Below are 22618 nucleotides of genomic sequence, written 5' to 3'. Positions count from 1 at the left end.
GCTGTTTATTTCCAAGTGGAGATTGCAGATGACTCGGCCTTTAAAGAAACAAGTCTGTCTGCGTGTTTCCTGCAGAGGCATTAGCTCTCTTGGAAATGTGTTCTTTTAATATTGTGGCTTATTAAATAATATCATGATATACCAGAAAAGGCGATATCCCTCCCATAGTGATTACGGCGGTACAAGAATCACATGAGACAAAATATCTTTTAGCTTACATTTACTGGCGTTTTACGCGTTACAGGGGGGAGGCATATGGACAGAATTTTATCCAGGTGGGAATCTGGATCAACACAGTCAGCCATTTTCTCCGTCCCCACGCTGGGAGGTTTTTCGACAACTCTTTGTGTCGACGCAGCCTCCAAGGGTCTGGCCACTGTCCAGACCTTTTATATGGTTCTTGCTTCACTTGCTGGTCTTCTCCGTCTCCAAACAAGAGCTGAATTCCTCCCCCACAAAATACAGAAATATCATAGTGCTTATATGCCGATTCTCATTCCCCCAATAAGGAAAGAAGATTTGTGCTGATAGAGGACAGAAATACCCTAACCCTGTGTTTAAGCTGACTATACAAGCCTCCAGTTGTCTCTGGCTATCTACTCCAATGCTTGGCTAGCAATTCTAACTGCTGAGCCCCTGTGTGCCACAGTTAACATGCACATGTGAATAAAACTCATAACAGTATTGGCCAGATATAGTGACATAAAGAAACATGTAGTATAACACTGCGTCCAGATCTTTAAGCTCTCCGCTTTTGGCCTGTGATTTCATTTTGGTGATGGTGTTTGACTTTTTGGTAACGACTCTAGTCTGTAATTTTGATGATAATTTCGTGTTCCGCATTTTGTTGTGTTTTTGATACAATACAATACAGTTTATTTTTGTATAGCCCAAAATCACACAGGAAGTGCCGCAATGGGCTTTAACAGGCCCTGCCTCTTGACAGCCCCCCAGCCTTGACTCTCTAAAAAGACAAGGAAAAACCCGCAAAAAAAAACCTTGTAGGGAAAAATGGAAGAAACCTCGGAAAGGCAGTTCAAGAGACCCCTTTCCAGGTAGGTTGGGCGTGCACTGGGTGTCAAAAGTAGGGGGTCAATGCAATACAATATACAGAACAGAACAAATCCTTAAGACAGCATAATAATAAAAATTTTAGAAGTACGGTTTAACAGTAGATGATATGACATAATTAGGTTTGGATATTTTTAGAGTCCTGGAGACCTCATCCATCTAGTTGCCTCCCCATTTGGCCATGCCACGGCTGAAACGTTGCTCCGATGAAAGGACCCCTCTTTCCCATGATTCCTGTGATCCTCCATCAGGGTTGACTTTACCATAGGCAGGCAAACAACTTGGCAGGTGGGCCGTGGCACCAATGGCCACATTTGGGTACCGAGAAAAGAAACGGAATAGGTGAGGGTTAGTATTCAAATTCTAATTATCATGTTACTTATGTTATAGTGCTAATGACTAACAACAGAGATGCAGTCTGTACAGTTAATCAGCAGCTCTAGTCAGGATATGCTAAACTGAAGTAGTGAGTCTTCAGCCGGGATTTAAAGGCTGAGACTGAAGGGGCATCTCTTATAGTAGCAGGAAGACCACTCCACAGTTTAGGGGCCCTGTAACTAAAAGCTCGACCTCCCACTGTTATTTTATTAATCCTTGGAATCCTAAGCAGACCGGCATCTTGAGATCTTAATGTCGCTCTGGTTTGTAAGTCATGATGAGTTCAGACAAGTAAGCCGGACCTCGGCCATTTAATGCTTTATATGTTAAAAGGAGGATTTTGAAATCTGCCCTGAACTTAACTGGGAGCCAGTGTAAAGATTTAAGAACTGGAGTTATGTGTTCGTATTTTCTTGTTCTTGTAATAATTCTTGCAGCCGCATTTTGGATTAACTGGAGGCTGTATAGAGAACAGTTTGAACAGCCAGTGAACACCGCATTGCAGGAGTCAATCCTACTAGAGATAAATGCATGAATTAATTTCCCAGAATCCTGTTTATTTAGAAAGCACCTTAATTTCCTAACATTTTTAAGATGGAAGAAACCTGACTTGGACAACTTTGTAATATGTGCTTTAAATGACGACATGCTAGAGTCAAAGAGAACTCCAAGATTGCGGGCTGATTCAGTAAAATTAATTGGGATTCCAGCTGAGTTAAATGACAGAATATTGTTGTGATCAGCGTCATTCCCTCCAACAATTACCATCTCTGTTTTATTTGTATTTAAAGACAAGTAGTTCTCATTCATCCACTCCTTTAATTCACTAACTAACTTGATGGTATGGTTGACTTTCCATTAACAACCCTAGAGCTGATATCTTTGATACGATTTCTTGTCTGTCATTTCAGTTTTGTCAACAGTATTTTTGACTTTCCCTTAAAAACCCTAATTTTGATTACGATTTCTTGTAACGCATTTGATTTTGTCGACATGAACTTTTCACTTTGTCATAATATCTCTAGCCTGTATTTTTGATTACAATTTGTTGTCCCAAATCTTGTTGGTTTTTTCTTTTCTTTTTTTTTTTTGATGGTATTTTTGACTTTCCGTTAACAACCCTACACTGTGAAAAATTTCAGTAAATTTAACGGTAAAAATACTGTAAATGGTGAATAGTAAAAGACCTTTTCTGAAAATAAGGAAAGTTACCTACTGAAAATTACCTGTATATCTTAAACAATACATGCCATTATTTTTTACAGCCAAGTTCTGTAAAATCGATATTTTTCTACCTTCAAAATATGCTGAATACCGTTTACTGATGCATTACAATTACACTGAAATAATCTGTTCGTTTCGCAGTGTAAAACTGTTGAATAGCGAAGGTAAACGACCGTAAAATGTCAGTCGGTCAGGCGCCGTTTCAGTAAAACCGAAGTTACGATATTTGCATAAAGGCCACACCCCCTTTTACCATATTGTTCCTGCTGAACCGCATAACTTTAAATAGCTGAGAAAAAAAAAACTTAAACAAAGCTAGCAGACGGATTTTGTTTTGCGTGCTGAAGGTTTTTTGAGCTCATGGAAGCTGATTTACGGTTGGCTGTATTCGGTAAGCTGGCACACCTGTAGGACACCATACACCACAGAAGCTAACTTTTCTTCCCCACTAGACAGTGTGCCCTACTTTCAATGTGTATAATTAAATGGTACCCGTTTGTTATTGGTGGTGGTGGTGGTTACTTTATTGATGCAAGCTGAGCTGTGTACTGGGGTTTGAACCTGACAGTACTTTCTAATGGTTTATTGATTGGCATATTTATTACACTACATGAACTTCTGGGTATGGTTAAACATTCCCTTCTGTTGGAATGTATTGCAAAGTGAAAACAGTTTTTACTACAAAGTTATACCGTAGACCTTGTGGAAAGCGTACCCCCAGACACACAGAGACCGACACCAGAATGTCCAGAACACACTTCTTTATTAACTAATCGAGCACCATAATGCCTTAAATCAGCAACTCTTCTTCTTCTTTCTCTTTTCTTGACCTCCTGTCCCTCCTCACAAGCTTCGTCTCCTTCCTCTCAGCTCTGGCTCGTCTGCTGGAGGGAGTTGTCCCCTTTTATCTTGACCCGGATGAGCCCCAGGTGCTCCCCTTGACGTCACTTCCTGGTGTGGCGGAAGTGTCAGGAAAGCACCTGGAAGCACTCCGGGTGACCTGGTGTGGCAGAAGTGCTGCCATCCAGGCTTCTCTAGTGTCCGGCGCCTGGCGGTGGCCACGTCCTCTCATACGGAGCCTCCCAGCTCCGTCTCTGTGGCCCCCAATTAGACCCGGGCGGCTGCCCTCTCATGGTTGAGGAGAAATATTGTCCAACTCGGGGACTATCCAGGCGTCCTGGCCAGGCAGTGTCCCCGTTCATCCTAAAAATATTGTGACCTTATTTTTTACAGTAAAATTTTGGTAACCCAGCTGCGAGTTTTTTATTGTAAAAATACATTTTTTATAGACCTACAAATACTGTCAGCTTTTTTTTTTTTACGGTAAAATTCTGGCAACCCAGCTGCCAGTACTTTACTGTAAATTTACCTTTTTTTTTTAAAAATGTACCGTAGACCTAAAAATATTCCATCCATCCATTCATTATCCAACCCGCTACATCCTAACTACAGGGTCACGGGGGTTAGGGTCGCCAGTCCACCTAACCTGCATGTCTTTGGACTGTGGGAGGAAACCGGAGCCCCTGTGGTCAATTCAGTTGATTGGACCGGGCTTTAGAGGGTCCCACAGCTGAGCAAAAGCCACACCAAGAGGTCGAAGGAATGGTCTGCAGTAGTGATGGGAAGTTCGGATCATTTTACCGACTCGGACCCCTGAGTCTCGTTCAGCAAAATGAACAAATCTTTCTTCGAGTCATTTCGTTCAATTGTCTTTCCGGCTCAGACTGCATACTGGGCAGTCACTTGATGAACGAACGACTCAAACCCGAAGACTCGAGAGATGAACTAATCAATTCTGTTTCCGGCTCAGACTGAGTTGGTTAAGCTTATGGGGCTGTCACGTGATGAACGAACGAACGACTCGAAAAACCCGAAGACTCGAATCTGGTGAATCAATAATTCCAATACAGAAACTATAGGAAGTTGCGCAAATGCGCAGGCGCGACTGAACGAATCACTCCCACGAGACGACTCCTACTTCCCGAGTCACATTAAAGATTCGTTCAAAATGAACGAGTCGTTCAAGAACGACCCATCACTAGTCTGCAGAGCTTAGAGTCAGTCAGTCATTATCCAGCCCGCTATACCCTAACTACAGGGTCACGGGGGTCTGCCAGAGCCAATCCCAGCCAACACAGGGTACAAGGCAGGAAACAAACTCTGGGCAGGGCATCGGTCCACCGCAGGGCACACACACACACCAGGGACAATTTAGAATCACCAATGCACCTAACCTGCATGTCTTTAGACTGTGGGAGGAAACCCAGGCAGACACGGGGAGACCATGCAAACTCCACGCAGGGAGGACCTGGGAAAAGAACCCGGGTCTCCTAACTGAACCGCCGTGCTGCCCTAAAAATATTATCACCTTTTTTTTTTTCTTAATTTTAACATTATTTTTTTACACTGTAGCTGATATTTTTGATACGATTTCTTGTCTTCCATTTCAGTTTTGTCAACAGTATTTTTGACTTTCCCTTAAGAACCCTAATTTTGGTTACGATTTCTTGCCACGCATTTGATTTTGTAGACATGAACGTTTCACTTTCTGATAATAACTCTAGCCTGTATCTTTGATACGATTTCTTGTCTGTCATTTCAGTTTTGTCAACCGTATCTTTGACTTTCCCCTAACGACACAATCTCGGGCAAAGACTGACGCGCACAGCGAGCTGAGATAACGTCACGAATTGCGACTTCAGGGAGAAGCCACCGCCACAACCAACAACGGTGTCTTTGAAACTGAGCCCCAAAATGTCACTGCACACTGGAAAACAAGACGACGACAACGCAATTTAAATGCAGATTTTAATTCAAAAAGCCTAAGCGCAAAAAGAAACCACAAAGAGAAGGTAAAAGTCGAAACGCTTTGATCATAAATGAGAGCAACGCGCAATGAGCAAAACGAGACGAGCCGTTCGGAAGCTTTTCTGTAGGACATCAGGTTACAAATCGAAATTGTGCTAATCACTCCAAGAGGTAAGTAAAAAACTCCACAACTTTAAATGTTCACCAACCTGATAAAACACAGTGGGATAAATCACAAATCGATTAACAGCAACAATTTTTATGTATGTAGCACATTTTCATACAAACAGCAGCTCAAAGTGCTTTCAAACAGGGAAAAATAACAAGAATGAAAGAAAACCAACAACCTAAGAATCCATCAATAAGTTACCTTTTATATCTGGGGGTGGACATTCTTAAATTAAACATGAATTTAAAAAAAAATAAAATCCATTTTAAACCAAATCTCTTCGGCGAGGTCTTGGCCATTGATAGAAAAAGATGCAAAGCAGTTGGTCATTTCAACAAAGGAAAATTAAAATAAAATAAAATAATAAAAAAACCAACAACTCGAAGAAGTAATAAAGGAGGAGGAGAGAATGGCCAAACCTCAAGTGCAACTTGGGGGAAAAAAATCTCAGACAATCAGCCGCCATTGCCACAGTGGCCAAGCATGGCTATGAAAATTTAGGCAAGTTCCTGGTTTTTTTTTTGTCCATTCATTTTTAAATGGTTGTTATAAACGTGTGCCTCACGTAACATTTTACATTTGAAAGTAAATGAAACGCCATTTTGCTTTGACATTTCTGTCATTCACTGGGTGGCTTCTTCTTTGTAAGACTGGTGAAGTGCGGGACTGGTTCGGCGTTTCAGTCTGAGCCTTTCATTTCGGGCCGCAGAGTTTTACAGTGCAGCGTTTGGGCCTTTGTGTGTACATCTATCGGACGCCCGAATGAACGCATTGATTTTGCTTTGTGAAGCACTCTGATATAGTGCTGTTTATGAAAGGCGCTATATAATTAATTCATTTGGTATCTGTGCACCCAAGACGTCTTGAAGTCTCAGCAATCAACATACCGTCTGCAGTGCACCACCTGTTGGAATGTATTTTAATTTGTGATGCCAACAGCTGGCGCATCAAACATTTATAGCAACGAACGAGATGCATTACTACAGATGTTTGTGATGTGCCAGCTGTTGGCATGACAAATGAAATGCATACAGTGGTGTGAAAAACTATTTGCCCCCTTCCTGATTTCTTATTCTTTTGCATGTTTGTCACACAAAATGTTTCTGATCATCAAACACATTTAACCATTAGTCAAATATAACACAAGTAAACACAAAATGCAGTTTTTAAATGATGGTTTTTATTATTTAGGGAGAAAAAATCCAAACCTACATGGCCCTGTGTGAAAAAGTAATTGCCCCCTTGTTCAAAAATCACCTAACTGTGGTGTATCACACCTGAGTTCAATTTCCGTAGCCCCCCCAGGCCTGATTACTGTTTCAATCAAGAAATCACTTAAATAGGAGCTGCCTGACACAGAGAAGTAGACCAAAAGCACCTCAAAAGCTAGACATCATGCCAAGATCCAAAGAAATTCAGGAACAAATGAGAACAGAAGTAATTGAGATCTATCAGTCTGGTAAAGGTTATAAAGCCATTTCTAAAGCTTTGGGACTCCAGCGAACCACAGTGAGAGCCATTATCCCCAAATGGCAAAAACATGGAACAGTGGTGAACCTTCCCAGGAGTGTCCGGCCGACCAAAATTAGCCCAAGAGCGCAGAGACGACTCATCCGAGAGGTCACAAAAGACCCCAGGACAACGTCTAAAGAACTGCAGGCCTCACTTGCCTCAATTAAGGTCAGTGTTCACGACTCCACCATAAGAAAGAGGCTGGGCAAAACGGCCTGCATGGCAGATTTCCAAGACGCAAACCACTGTTAAGCAAAAGAACATTAGGGCTCGTCTCAGTTTTGCTAAGAAACATCTCGATGATTGCCAAGAGGAAAATACCTTGTGGACTGATGAGACAAAAGTTGAACTTTTTGGAAGGCAAATGTCCCGTTACATCTGGCATAAAAGGAACACAGCAGTTCAGAAAAAGAACATCATACCAACAGTAAAATATGGTGGTGGTAGTGTGATGGTCTGGGGTTGTTTTGCTGCTTCAGGACCTGGAAGGCTTGCTGTGATAGATGGAACCATGAATTCTACTGTCTACCAAAAATCCTGAAGGAGAATGTCCGGCCATCTGTTCGTCAACTCAAGCTGAAGCGATCTTGGGTGCTGCAACAGGACAATGACCCAAAACACACCAGCAAATCCACCTCTGAATGGCTGAAGAAAAACAAAATGAAGACTTTGGAGTGGCCTAGTCAAAGTCCTGACCTGAATCCAATTGAGATGCTATGGCATGACCTTAAAAAGGCGGTTCATGCTAGAAAACCCTCAAATAAAGCTGAATTACAACAATTCTGCAAAGATGAGTGGGCCAAAATTCCTCCAGAGCTGTAACAGACTCATTGCAAGTTATCGCAAAGCGCTTGATTGCAGTTATTGCTGCTAAGGGTGGCCCAACCAGTTATTAGGTTCAGGGGGCAATTACTTTTTCACACAGGGCCATGTAGGGTTGGATTTTTTTTTCTCCCTAAATAATAAAAAACATTATTTAAAAACTGCATTTTGTGTTTACTTGTGTTATATTTGACTAATGGTTAAATGTGTTTGATGATCAGAAACATTTTGTGTGACAAACATGCAAAAGAATAAGAAATCGGGAAGGGGGCAAATAGTTTTTCACACCACTGTATGTCTCTGTTATATGCCATACGATATAGGAAAAATAATGTTACATGTCTGTGATGCGCCACCTGTTGGAATGACAGACACACAGATACGTATCTTTTTATTACGGTGGATAGCTAGAGTTTGTGTCCATATTTATTTGTTTCCCTCACAGCAGTATTAGGAAGCTCTAAGTAGTGCTCACTGTTAAAATCACAATTGATGGCGGTGACTTTTATTGTGTCGTCGTGCCCTATAAACACAGCTTTTAGGGTTACAGGTATGGACAGTGGCTGTGGTGACCCTTGGTTATTCATAGAGGGAGCCCTGGAAGCAGAAAGTTCTAAGGCACCAGGGTGAGAGAAGGATGTCGGGGGAAAGGGCCTCCTGTGGGACTTCAAGATTAAAGTTGAAACACAACGAAAAAGAGGAGGAGGACAGAAGTGGGGTGTCATGATGGGTCCAGCTGCAGACCTCCACAGCACCGCGATTAAGAAGCTCCACTGGCCAGCCAATGGGATTGCAGGTTTTTGTCACTTGGTTTACTTGACTTGAGTCCCCAGACCCTAACCGTACCGTCACCAGGTGTCATATAAAGCAACGACCTCCTTGATGGAGTGAAGCTCTGGTGAAGGTGGAGTCTACTGGGGTGTCATTTTTGGCCCTGTTCTGTTTCCATGTTGTATCAGTACATGTAAAGTAATATGCATGGATGACTGGACATACACTTGTAGTCCTAGTCCATGATGGCCTGGGGTTCCTTACAGTCAACACCACATGGCTGAGGAAGGCTACTTGATGGTGCAGGAAATTAAATTATCCACGTGAAAAATACTGAAGATGCTGGCCAGGTCCTTTGGATGTTGATAGACAAGACATTGTAGATAAAACTTAAAAATGTCTTCTCTCATGTCTCTGGTCCTTCGAACTCTGTAATGATGCCCTGGTGTCTCAAAAACCAAAAGGCATCCTCTGCGACTCTCCTTAATGCGGTCACTCCCCATCCTCACCTGCCATTACGCAGACTTCACATGCAGGGAACTGACCTGTGCGCTGACTCTACGATGTCTACACCAGCAGCAATGCGTGGGCATCATGATGGGTGGTCTTGTTCAGCTCTGCGTAATTCTCTGTCGGTCCCATCAGACTTCTGCACAAGAACAACAGGAGTAACCCGAAGTGGAAGAATCTCCCACAACCAAGGCCAACACACGTGGCTGGTGACGATCAGTGACACAAACAAAAGCACCAAAAGATTGAAAATGATGATGATTCACACACCATATTGGGCCGCGTCTCTGCATTAGTGATGTCCAAGATGTATTCATCTGTATCAAAAGTCGTTTGCTTCATGACTGCCATATTACTTAAAATTCAGCTATGTATAAGCTGGCATGAGGGCTGTGACATTGTGATTTGAGATGTCTCTCCTTCTTAGATTGTTTGAAATGTTTCCATCATTTTTTTATTTAATGAAGTTTAGTTTTGCTTGAAGGGTTTAGATCTCTTTATTACAGACTTGGGTTTGTTCACCTGGGCCTGACTTTCAGGTCTTTCCTTTTTTGATTGTTTCTCTTTTCTCTTTTTTTGGACTTCTTTTTGGATTTTGTTAATTAAACATTTCAAGTAGCAGGGACATTATTTTGTTATTTGGGACCAGGGGTTCGCACAATCCTACTGTCCCCTGGTCTGTTTTGGCCTGTGAGGGCCAAGAGGCCTGCTTCTAGAGTTGGGGACCAGGCCACACATGCAGCCTTGTGGCAGATTTCTGATTTGTGGCAGCCAGAAGATCTTTTACAGCCACACGTGTACAGAGTGCATGTCGGACCAACGCGTAACACTTGACCTCCTCTGGTGCTGTTGGATCAGATGTGTCTTGGGTGGAAGGCGCCTTTATTATTACTGTATACAGACTAATGGCTGTGGACAAAGAGCTTCAGTAGCACCCTGTGGTGGGACAAGTTGTGGGTTAAAGCTGTGCCAGGACAACAAACCATGGAGAGGACAGGCAGCATTAGTCATGTTAGGCCTTTCAGTCCATTCACATTGTAATGTGAAACAACCCATCAGCTGTCCTTGAATCCTGAAGGAGTGCTAGTAGTGAAGATCAAAGCTCCAGCTGTCCAACTTCTAACATGTATGGTACGGTCATGGAGTGCAGTAGAGCCTGCTTAGCACTAATTTCCTTAGCTCTTTCATGATTTGCAGACCTTTCCTGCATTGCCTTTCATTGTGCAATTGACGAGTGGTCCACATGGCCATCACACCATTCCCAGGACTTACTTTAAAGTAGAAGGATGAAAGCATCACCAGGACGCCAGTTCTCATTCTTTTATTTATTAAAAATATCACATCTGCATTCCATACTGTACACCTGCTCATCACACAACTTATAATTTTCAGCCATTCCTGCAACAAAGCATCCCACAGCTTCATGTCGGTGGGCAGTAACTTGCTGATCCACCCACCCGTTAAAAAATCAGGCACCTGCACTCATCTTTGAGGGTCTATCCATACTGGTATTTATGGAGAACGAGACTACAAACGAAAAAGACGAGGGTGTGCCTCTAGGGGGACCCCCACTTAGCCACATGATAGGACCCTCGAGGCCAGCACTCGCAGACACCTTGTGTCATCAACATCATTACAGGCACCCACATTTTGAAGTTCCAGTTCTTAATGGAGCCTCCATTCTCATCAGGCCCACTACTTCTAATATTGGCATCCTCGGTAAATAAAAGCGACATACGATTGACACAATTACTGAGTAAAATCTAACTCAAGTACATTCCCATTTGGATTTTGAAGTACATTTGAGTGAGTGGGAACACGTAAGCAGTCAGCCATGATGTCCAGTGTCACTGGGCTATAAATACAAGGTGACACACACAGGCCAGATTCCCTTATCGGATCGAAGGTACGTTTGAGTGGTTGATTTGGAAATACCGCAACACATTCCGCCATTGCTGAGATGTGCGTGCCGATCTCTGCCTGCACGCCATCCTCTGGCAGTGAAGTAGGATACCTGACAAACTCTGATGAATCCTGGTGAAGTCAGGAGTAGCTTCCTTAAATGGGTACAATTGATAAATTGTTCCACTCCTGTTCCTAAGAGTAGGACCAAATGGGCGTCACGCGGAGGTTTCTGATCCGGTCAGGACGTTTACCGTTTCCTACTCTGAGACGCTTGATCATTACGGACACGGAGCAGTAAGTGGCTGAGGCCTCACAAACAATGAGGAGGAACGGTTGAGTGGCCAACGTCTCTCCAAAAATCACAGCTGTAGAACAGATTGGTTCTATGGTGAGAACATCTGTACCCTTTCAATTATTTTAGTTCACTTAAACATTAATATTTTGAATGAGAGGTCAAGGAGAAATAATAATATTAGTTTTATTTACCAAGGCTGACAATATTAGTGGAAGGTTTGTGACTAACTGACGAAACTGCGCCTGGGCGGACTCCAAGAACTTCCCTACTGCACGAGTCCAGTAGCAATGGCAGGAGGCTTTCACTCCAACAAGGGATTTAGAAAATTTCAGATTTTTTGGATTTTGAAATTCAAAATACTAGGCCATCGATACGGTCCAAATCCCAGATTTCTGTTTTACTGTGTGAGCTCTCCACGTTCTTATCTACGATGAGAATTTCGCAGATTGTCGACGTGCATTTTCAGCTGTGCGGTGAACTTCACGCAAGTCAGTACTGTGAGAAGGTGACCTCCGACCTGCAAAACGCACACCCAGTTTGGGATTTATGGAGTGGAAAAATGACCACAAAAACAATCAGGCAGCCATGAGCCCAACAGAACCGACTATAGTCTTTAGTGACGTTCCAGACAACCAATCGACAATAAAGTGCATAAGCACCAACGACGTGCTTGTAAAATTCCGATATATCACAGGGAAAACGGCGTATCTGCCAAAATATGTGACAGCCGACTGTTTCTTACGACTGTTAAGTAAAATGATGTCTTTAACTTCTATGACCCCCATGTCAACTGTCAAAATGGAAAATTTGAGGAGCTCAATAACCAAGTCGATTTTGCGTACGTGACACACTGAGGTCAGATAAATACAGACAGTGGCCTCCTCTGCAAGCCTTTAAGAGAAGGCCGCGTTAGTTTGGGGAAGCTCGAGACGATAACTTAGGCTGCGTTTACACTACAACTCTGATGTGGTCGGATTTACATTTGTCCACAAATCTGACGCAAATCGGATGTTGTGTGTAAACACTCAAAACCACGAGACACTCAGCTTTTTCAGACCGGATGTACACCATTTTCGTGTGTAGTACTGAAGTTCGATTCAAGTCTGATTCCCCCGTGTCAAATCGGAGTTTTAAACAGTCCACCCAGGCAGTCACCGTAGACTGAGCAAACAATCAGGGTTGCGATGAGGGAAGTTAATTTGGAATAAACTGCTGGCCTGACTCGACCGTATTTAGTACTTGAAAAAGGCAGAAAACCGAAGAGCAATGGTAGGAAAAAAAAAAAACCAAAACAACGAGAGGATCTGCATGTGCAGCGTCCCTACAGTACCAGTGAAACGTCTCGATGCACCCAGAAATGTTCTGTATTTGATAGAAATCAATACTTTCTCATACCAAGACACCGTTAAATGGGTTTAAAACTACAGCCAAGACAGTACTGGTGCCCCCAAGTGGCTACTACTGCTTGAAATGATCACTTCTTAATTTACTATTCACATAGGACTGGAAAGCCATTCCTCCAGTGTCCTAACAGTCACCTCCCTTAGCTCATCCCTAATTAGCTCCATTTACATGCTAACTGGTCGTTAGGACCTTGCAACCCAAATGCCAAAGGTATCTGGCATTCCTAAAGTTCAGTTGTGGGTTCAAAAGAATGGTCAAAAAGAGAGGGCTTTCTCCAAAACTCCTGTCAGTCTGGGGCGGTACAGTGGTGGTGCTGCTGATTCACAGTGAGGAGACCAGGGTTTGGGTCCTCTCTGTGTCTATATGAGTTTCAACCCAGTCTCCAGAGGTGGACTGGCAATGCTAAACTGGGGTGGGTGTGTGCCCTGTAATGAACTGGCGCCCTGTCCTGGGTCTGTTCTTGCCTCGTACCCTGTGTTAGCTGGGATGGCCTCCAGCATTCTCCACAACCCTGTTTGGGAATACCATATATACTCACGTTTAAGATCTCCCGTGGATAAGTCGGGACTTGATTTTACAGTATAATTTCTGGTATTTTATAATGTCGTTCATATAATTTGAATGCGGAAAACTCACGCTATTGGTCCAAGAGATTACGATATGCTAACGCCCACCTGAGACAGTAACCACGGGGCACACTGCCTTTTTTTTCCTGTGTACAGTAATCCCTCGCTATATCGCGCTTCGACTTTCGCGCTTCACTCCATCGCGGATTTTAAATGTAAGCATATCTAAATATATATCACGGATTGTTCGCGGATTTCTGCGGACAATGGGTCTTTTAATTTAAAGTATATGCTTCCTCAGTTTGTTTGCCCAGTTGATTTCATACAAGGGACGCTATTGGCAGATGGCTGAGAAGCTACCCAATCAGAGCATGTATTACATATTAACTAAAACTCCTCAATGATATACGATGTGCTTCCCCGAGCGGATTGTTTGCTTTTCTCGTTCTCTCTGACGTTCTCTGCGCCTGACAGAGGGGGTGTGAGCAGAGGGGCTGTTTGTTTAGAAGATACGGAGGCTACTCTAAAAAATGCTGAAAGACTATCTTCACATTGCTCCCTTGTTTGCGGCTGCTTTATCGCGGTGCTCATACTTAAAAGCCCAACAGCACGTATTGATTTTTTGATTGTTTGCTTTTCTCTCTCTCTCTGACATTCTCTGCTCCTTACGGCACTCGTTTGAAGAGAAGATATGTTTACATTCTTTTAATTGTGAGAAAGAACTGTCATCTCTGTCTTGTCATGGAGCACAGTTTAAACCTTTGACTAAAGGGTGTTACTTCATGTCTAGAAGTCTCTAATAATGTTAACAGTGTGGGAGAGTTTATAAGGGCTTAAAATATATAAAAATAACTACACAAACATATGGTTTCTACTTCGCGGATTTTCATCTATCGCGGGGGGGTCTGGAACGCAACCCCCGCGATCGAGGAGGGATTACTGTATTGTGTTGACGTAACCACACGGTAATACCCAAACTATTCGTTTGCACTGTTTCATGTTTTTTGTATCTTACACCCTCGTACACCTTTATTGTAAGAGCATCACTTATCTACGATGGAGCGTTCGATCAGAAGAAAATATATAGCTGGTTGTAAATTAAAAGTCGTTGATTTGGTGAAAGAAATTGGTAACTGCACTGCTGCAACAAAATTCAATATTTCTGAGAAACTGGTACGAGATTGGAGGAGGCAGGCAAGAAAACAAAATTTAAGGGTCGCATGTTTGAATGAGTGTATAAGTCAGGGTCTGATTTTATGATTGATTCTTCGGGCTTCAAGACCTGACTTGTATGCGAGTATATACGGTAAGTGGGTTCGAAAATGACAGGACATGTCTGTCGTTTTTGCAGAATGAAGGTCACTCGATGTGACAGCCTGCCAAGAAACCGAAGATGACGTACAAAGGTGTCTAAGGAGAAGGTGGCAGACTGGATCACTGAACAGAACATGAGGGGCAAGGCCGAGATCGGTGACTCCATAAGAGGAGAAGAACATGAGAGTCTGAGAAACAAACACCTTGCGGGTTCCTCAGCTGGCTTCATCCGTAAAGGCACACCTAATACCAGTGTCACCTGCAACAGTGAAGAGGCGATTCTGGGATGCTGGCCTTAGCGGTTGAGTTTCGAAGAAAACGCTATTGTCTGAAACTAGAAAATAAAAAGTGAACATGGGCAGCTAAACATGGATGCTGGACACGAGAGGACTGTAAAAGTGTATTATGGTCGGCGTTCTGAAGTCGTCTTTTCTCCGATGCGGTGGACACCACGGCTGGGTGTGTATTTAAGTTAGAAGACCACCGAGGACCTGTAAGCCCCTTGTTTCTCACACTACACTCTGGGCCTTCCCCTTCTATTTCTATCCTGCTCAGATTCAGCTGACCTTCTTCTCTCAAGACGGCAGCAGACACCTTTCTATGAAATCTTCTGTTTCTCGACAGTCTGTCCCATGGAACAGCCTTCACTCTGCATAACAACAATAGGCCGACATGCTTCTTGAGAAAGTGGTTTCATGTTGGCCATTTTTGATCCCAGAATCCCAGCACTTTGTTACCCAAGTGAATGGGATTACAGGTGTCAGCGGTGGTAATACTTTTAGAAAGGTTTCTCTAATAACCAATTATCATAACCTGAATAATTAAGGATACTGACTGAAGGAATGGCAGCAGAAAATGGAGTTTGGCAGAAATATGTGAATAATAAATTGAAAATCGGCCATTTCAAGCAGTAACAGCCATTAGCAACACTGGTAATGTCTTACCTGTATCTTTAAATCAATTTAAGGGTATTTGTAATAAAAAAAAGACCTCAATTTCTATTAAAAACATGACCATTTCTGGGGGTCTCCAGACTTTTGACTGGTCCTGTATGTCAAAACGCACGTGTACAGCATACGCTCCGCACAAGCCGATTACGTACGTGAGCGCTCAGGCCACGTTTAGGCCGCGTAATGTAAACTCCAGAGACATCCGCTCAGAGGATGTCACCGATTCCAATTCAGTCTCGAGATCTGGAGGTTTAAACGCCGTCCTGGATGTGTGTCCCCCAACCCCAAGCATATCGGAGGAAATTCAAAACTTTCAAGAACACCTCAGAGTGCTGACGTCCAGGACGTCCCACCATGCAGCAGCGTGTTCACCGAGTGCACCTCTTAGGACATTCCGGGCCGCTGTGAGCACGAAATCAGCGCCAACGCATCACAACTCTAGTTGGCCAAGTCTGGGAGAACAACGTGAATGCAAGGCCACCGAAATATCGAGCGCCTAATAAATCTCATACACGCCATTTTTACATATCTGGGGTCACTTTGGGCATTTTCGTGGTGCGATATACAATTTGAAATATAACATCTAAGGTTTTGCCTCATTTTGAGACTGGAAGCAATTAAGTGTCAAGCACCAAGGATGCCCGTAGTGGTCAGGCTAACTTTTTCTTTCTTTACCGCGTGGCTTTGCTGTCTTTAAAATGGAGGGTGTGATCGGAGGATGAAAGCCTGGCTCAGTGAGAAGTCAAGTGGCGCACAGCCACAACATTCAGATTTTTCAGTAGCATTGACACAGCATTTTCTTTCTGAATAAATACTACGGTGCCAAGTTGGGGTCCCCGGTCTAGACTGCCGTGTGTCACCAATGATTTACCAGAGCGTCACTCCAGCAATGACAGACAAGGCCTGAAATGATCAATTATGGAATATGGCGGCTATCAGATAATAAAAAAATGTTCTTAAATACAAACATCGCTGCGTGAGCCGGGGGCTGGAGGGCCATGTCAATAAACTGTGACACAACATGGCATTGCTGCCCCTTAGTTCTCACACAACTAACGAGGCTACTAAGCCCACTTTCTGATGCGGATTCCCTAAACAATCTCCTGTTCTACTGGGCTGAAAATGGGACAGCTGGATACGGCAGTCACACTTTGGAATTTTAAAGCTTTGGGAGCGACGATGGCTGCACCCTGTTCTTATTCTCCTTTAAAAACAAGCAGAGCTTAACTCGGATGGGACAGGCGAGACTCCCGTGCCGGTAAGTCACCAGACGAGACCAGCGTGCAGTCAGAGCCACGGCGGCAGCAGCTTCAAGCTAAAAACGCGAGGGGTGGGGGGCTTCTTGCAACCATAAGAACACAATGGAGGAGGATTTGCCTTGTGAGCGACTGGAAGACGACAGTTTGAACGTTCAAAGAGGTCGGTGGTCCTTCTTCATTCACTGCACACAGGAACGTTTGATCAGTTGCAGCTCCTCATCCACATCTCTGTAGTGCTTCCCAAGTAAACCATCTTAAAAAAAAGATAAAAAAGGAAGAGAATAAGAAATGAAAATAAGAATACATTTTATTTATATAGCGCCTTTCCCACGCTCAAGGCCCTTCACAGAGTTTAAGAGAGAACGGCAGGGTATACAGTATATATAGCATTGTACTAAACCAGACAAATCAATAAAGAAGAGTAAGATTGGAAATTCAGACAACATAATTGATGGTGCAGCACACATACAGGTTACAGGAACATCTTGACATATTTTGGTGGTGGATTTTAGGAGACCCAGGCCCCTCATGGACCCCGTGATCATCAGAGGTGACTGACTATGTACAGAGGGTACAGACCTATAAATACCTGGGAGTGCAGCTGGATGATAAATTGGACTGGACTGCCAATACTGATGCTCGGTACAAGAGAGGACAGGGCAGACTTTACTTCATTAGAAGACTGGCGTCCTTCAACATCTTCAATAAGATACTGTAGATGTTCTACCAGACGGTTGTGGCGAGTGCCCTCTTCTACGCAGTGGTGTGCTGGGGAGGCAACATAAAGAAGAAGGACGCCGCACACCTTGACAAACTGGTGAGAAAGGCAGGCTCTATTGTAGGCATGGAGCTGAACAGTTTGACATCTGTGGCAGAGCGACGGGCACTGAGCAGACTCCTGTCAATCATGGAGAATCCACTGCATCCACTGAACAGGATCATCTCCAGACAGAGGAGCAGCTTCAGCGACAGACTGAGATCGTTCCTCCGCCACATTATGCGACTCTTCAATTACACCAGGAGGGGTAAACATTATACAAAGTTATTGTCTGTTATACCTTCATTGTTATTACTCTTTAATTTAATATTGTTTATTATCAGTATGCTGCTGCTGGAGTATGGGAATTTCCCTTTGGGATTAATAAAGTATCTATCTATCTATCTATCTATAGATGTACTGTAAACTGAGAGAAGGGTAATAAAGTCAAGTAGAGCTAAAAGCCTCCCTGAACAGATGAGGTTTGAGTTGTTTTTTAAAAGAATTCATGGAGTCAGCTGATCTGATTAATTTCGGTAGGTCATTCCAGAGTCTGGGCGCTATACAGCTGAAGGCCCTGCTGTTACCAATGGAGTGTAGATTAGTGTGGGGCACAACAAGATGGCCAGCATCAGAGGACCTTAGTGGCCGGGCAGGCACATAGTGATGGAGAAGGTCACTGATGTAGTTTGGTGTGAGGTCATTTAAGGCTTTGTAGGTTATTAGTAGAATTTTATGTTCAATTCTGTAAGACACGGGGAACCAGTGAAGACGGAGCAGGATGGGTGTGATGTGCTCGCTGCTGATGGTTTGAGTAAGGACTCTTGCAGCAGATTTTTAAATAAGCTGGAGCTGTGATATAAGATTAGAAGGGGCACCTGCCAGCAGCGAGTTACAATAATCGATGAGAGATCTGATAAAAGCGTGGACAAGTTTCTCAGCGTTAGAAAAGGAGAGGAAGGAGCAAACACGGGATATGTTGCCGAGATGAAAGTAAGAAAGTTTCTTAATGTGGTTTATGTGGGGGGAATAAGAAAGGGAGGAATCAAAAATGACACCAAGATTCTTTGCAGTAGAGGCAGGTCTGATGAGATCACCACCAAGATGGACTGGGAAGGAGCTCATTTTATTAAGTTGCACTTTAGTCCCAATTTGCAGGAGTTCAGTTTTGTTGCAATTTAATTTTAAAGAGTTCTGCTCCATCCAGGTTTTAATTTCACTGAGGCAAGTTGTGAGCTGAGAAAGCTCTGATGAAGTTCCACTTTTAACATTGAAGTAGAGTTGAGTATCTTCTGCATAAAAATGATAGCCCAGTCCAAAGCTATGAATAATATGGCCAAGGGGAAGCATATAAATACAGAAGAGAAGAGGGCCGAGGACAGAGCCCTGAGGAACTCCTTGTGTGACTGGCGCCAAGCTGGATCTGCTGTTGCCAAGACTAACAAACTCTTGCCTATCAGTCAGATAGGACTTGAACCACTGGAGGGCAGTGCCAGAGATACCCAGCATGTTCTCCATTCTGGACAGTAGAATGTCATGTCTGACAGTGTCAAATGCTGCACTGAGGTCTAACAGAATTAATATGCTGGTTTGTCCAGAGTCTGCTGCCATAAGCAAATCATTGGTTACCCGTAGCAGAGCCGTTTCACAGCTGTGCTCTGAAACCAGACTGAAAGGGTTCCAAAAGTTATTAGAGGTTACGTAATTGGTGAGCTGGGAGGCTACAACACGCTCAAGAACTTTTGACAGGAAAGGTAAGTGGGAAATAGGCCAAAAATTGTTAAGATTATCAGCATCGACCAGACTTTTTAACATTGGGGTTATAGAAGCGATTTTAAAAGTGAGCGGCACAGAAGCCAGTGTCAAGGGATGAGTTTATTATTGTTGTAACAGTCGGGATTATGGCATGAAGGCAGGATTTAAGTAGAGTGCTGGGGATGGGGTCCAGTGCACAAGTAGTCGGCCTCATCTTACAAAGCAGGTCATTAACAAACACAGATGTGACTGGTGAGAACTTAGAGAAGGAGCTGGATGGAGTGGGAAAACAGGGAGAGATATAAACAGATGATGTAATTATGTTAGTTGAATTATTTAGATCTTTAATTTTGATACGGAAAAAGTGGAGGAATTTCTCACAGACTTCAGTAGAAGAGGTAGTTGGGCCAGATGCGGGTTCAAGTAGTTTCATAGAAATGTAACAGGTGGGTATCTATATAAATACAGAGCCCACCATAGTGGTGGGGACGAAGACACATTTACACCTGATGTACCCCTCAGCTCCACGGATTAAAACTACAAATCAGACAATTCGGTGATTCAAGTGCACAGTGCAGACTTTCCTTGAAGGGGATTTGCACACATTGTGGTCACAGCATGAAGAAATGACGATGCTTTTTGTAGACTGCCCGCCATTTCAGGGGGTGCACCATCATGTTTGGGTAGGTCAGTTAAAGCCGGGGTCATATTTAGGACTCGTCGTCACATATCCTGCTTGAAGTCTGCCATTCATAGACATCAGCAGGGCACTGAGGGTCTTCTCTGGTGATGCTCTGCCAAGCCTCTAATGCTGCCATCTTCAGCTCCTGCTTGTTACGGGAGGCTTGTCTGCTTAAGTTTTCTCTTCTGCAGATGGAAGGCCTGCGCAGTTGGATTTAAATCAGGTGACTGGCTTTGCCATTAAAGAATTTTCCATTTTATAGCTTTGACAAACTCCTGTGTTGCCTCAGCAGTACATTTGAGTCACCATCATCTTGTAGGATGAAACTCCATTCAGTGAGTTTGGAGGCCATTACTGAAACTTGAGCAGATGAGATGTTTCTGTACACCTCAGAATTCACTGTGCCACTGCCGTCAGCAGTCCTGTCGCCAATGAAGAGAAGTGTGCCAGCCATACATGCCCAAGTCATAACACCGCCATGATTAACAGATGAGGTGGTCTGCTTTGGATCTCAGGCACTTCCTTTAAGGTTTGAGGTTTCTTTATTTAGTTTACACAAGAAAACATGACATTTGCCTTCTCAGTTGCATCTAATAACAGACAGAATGAAATAAAACAGACAAATAGAAACAAGAAAGGTTAATGTAAGGCAGTTAGAGAATATATTTACACCAAAAAAGGGATATCTATCAAAATCTTATTTCCGATATTTCTTATTGAAAAGTCGTACGGCAGTAGGAAGAAAGGAGTCTGTGGAGCGATTTGTGTGGATTTTCAAAGCGACTCTCCTTCCTGATTTACTGAACTTTAGTTCTCCATGTTATGGATGTCTGGCGTCAGTTGAGCTGATTTCCAGTTTCTTTAACGTTGCCTGCCCTCTGAGACACACACACACACACACATGCTAGTCAAATCATCTCCATCAGCCCCAATAACTTTACCTGCGTACTTCGTAATCTGCTGGAGCTTTTTTGAGTTTTGGTTTGTCAGACCATTAAACCAGGCAATGAAACTGAAAGGGATGACAGACTGGATCAGACTGCGATAAAAGGACAACATGAAGTCCTTGTCTACTTTAAAGAGTTTGAGTTTATGGAGGAGAAATAAGCGCTGGTTGTATTTAGAGAATCATTTTTTTGTATTTGTATTCCAGTTAAGATTGTTATCTACAGTAGGTAAGTTCCTAAGTATTTATATTCAGTCACTATTTCTACCTCCTCTCCCAGAACTACAAGAGGTGAACATACAGATTTGTGTCTCTTAAAATCAAATATCATTTCTTTGGTCTTTTTTACATTCAGAGTGAGAGTTTTTATTGTACCAGTTTACCGTACGGTCCACTCGATTTAGATAGCGGCTTTCACTATCCCACGATCCCTCTCCCACTTGGACAGAGGCAGTGGTGCTGTAAGAATTATGTTTCTGGACTTCTCTAGCACCTTCAACACCATCCAACCTCTGCACCTTAGTGACAAGCTGACAGAGATGGGAGTAGATTCACACCTGGTGGCATGGATCATGGAGTATCTTACAGACAGACCTCAGTATGTGCATCTTGGGAACTGCAGGTCTGACATTGTGGTCAGCAACACAGGAGCACCGCAGGGGACTGGACTTTCTCTGGTCCTGTTCAGCCAACATACATCAGACTTCCAATACAACTCGGAGTCCTGCCACGTGCTGAAGTTCGCTGACGGCACTGCTATCGTGGGCTGCATCAGGAGTGGGCAGGAGGAGGAGTATAGGAACCTAATCAAGGACTTTGTTAAATGGTGCGACTCAAACCACTTACACCTGAACACCAGCAAAACCAAGGAGCTGGTGGTGGATTTTAGAAGGTCCAGGCCCTTCATGGACCCCATGATCATCAGAGGTGACTGTGCAGAGCTATAAATACCTGGGAGTGCAGCTGGATGATAAATTGGACTTGACTGCCAATACTGATGCTCTGAGCAAGAGACGACAGAGCCGACTATACTTCATTAGAAGACTGGCGTCCTTCAACATCTGCAATAAGATGCTGCAGATGATCTATTAGACGGTTGTGGCAAGCGCCCTCTTCGACGCGGTGGTGTGCTGGGGAGGCACCATAAAGAAGAGGGACGCCTCACGCCTGGACAAACTGGTGAGGAAGGCAGGCTGTATTGTAGGCACGGAGCTGGACAGTTTGACATCCGTGGCAGAGCGACGGGCACTGAGCAGACTCCTGTCAATCATGGAGAATCCACTGCATCCACTGAACAGGATCATCTCCAGACAGAGGAGCAGCTTCAGCGACAGACTGCTGTCAACGTCCTGCTCACTGACAGACTGAGGAGACCCCACACTATGCGACTCTTCAATTCCACCCAGGGGGGTAAACGTTAACATTATACAAAGTTATTGTCTGTTATACCTGCATTGTTATCACTCTTTAATTTGATTTTTTTTTTTTATTAGTATACTGCTGCTGGAGTATAGGAATTT

At 43.5% G+C, this 22618-nt stretch overlaps 1 protein-coding gene and 1 pseudogene across 1 annotated transcript in view; both read right to left on the bottom strand.

Moving 5' to 3' along the window:
* Positions 1-22618, bottom strand: part of LOC120524051 — a 658450-nt pseudogene that overhangs the window by 51993 nt on the left and 583839 nt on the right.
* The window catches only part of cdadc1 (cytidine and dCMP deaminase domain containing 1), a 71253-nt gene continuing 63257 nt past the window's right edge, over positions 14623-22618 (bottom strand). The window contains exon 9 of the mRNA XM_039746516.1: positions 14623-17211. Coding sequence (XP_039602450.1) covers positions 17138-17211 — 74 coding nt within the window. The 3' untranslated portion in view covers positions 14623-17137. The remainder of the gene's footprint in view (positions 17212-22618) is intronic.

The sequence above is a fragment of the Polypterus senegalus genome, chromosome 2 (genome assembly GCF_016835505.1).
Source record: "Polypterus senegalus isolate Bchr_013 chromosome 2, ASM1683550v1, whole genome shotgun sequence".
NCBI classification, from domain to species: Eukaryota; Metazoa; Chordata; class Cladistia; order Polypteriformes; family Polypteridae; genus Polypterus; species Polypterus senegalus.
This window is presented reverse-complemented; position numbering and strand designations above follow the sequence as displayed.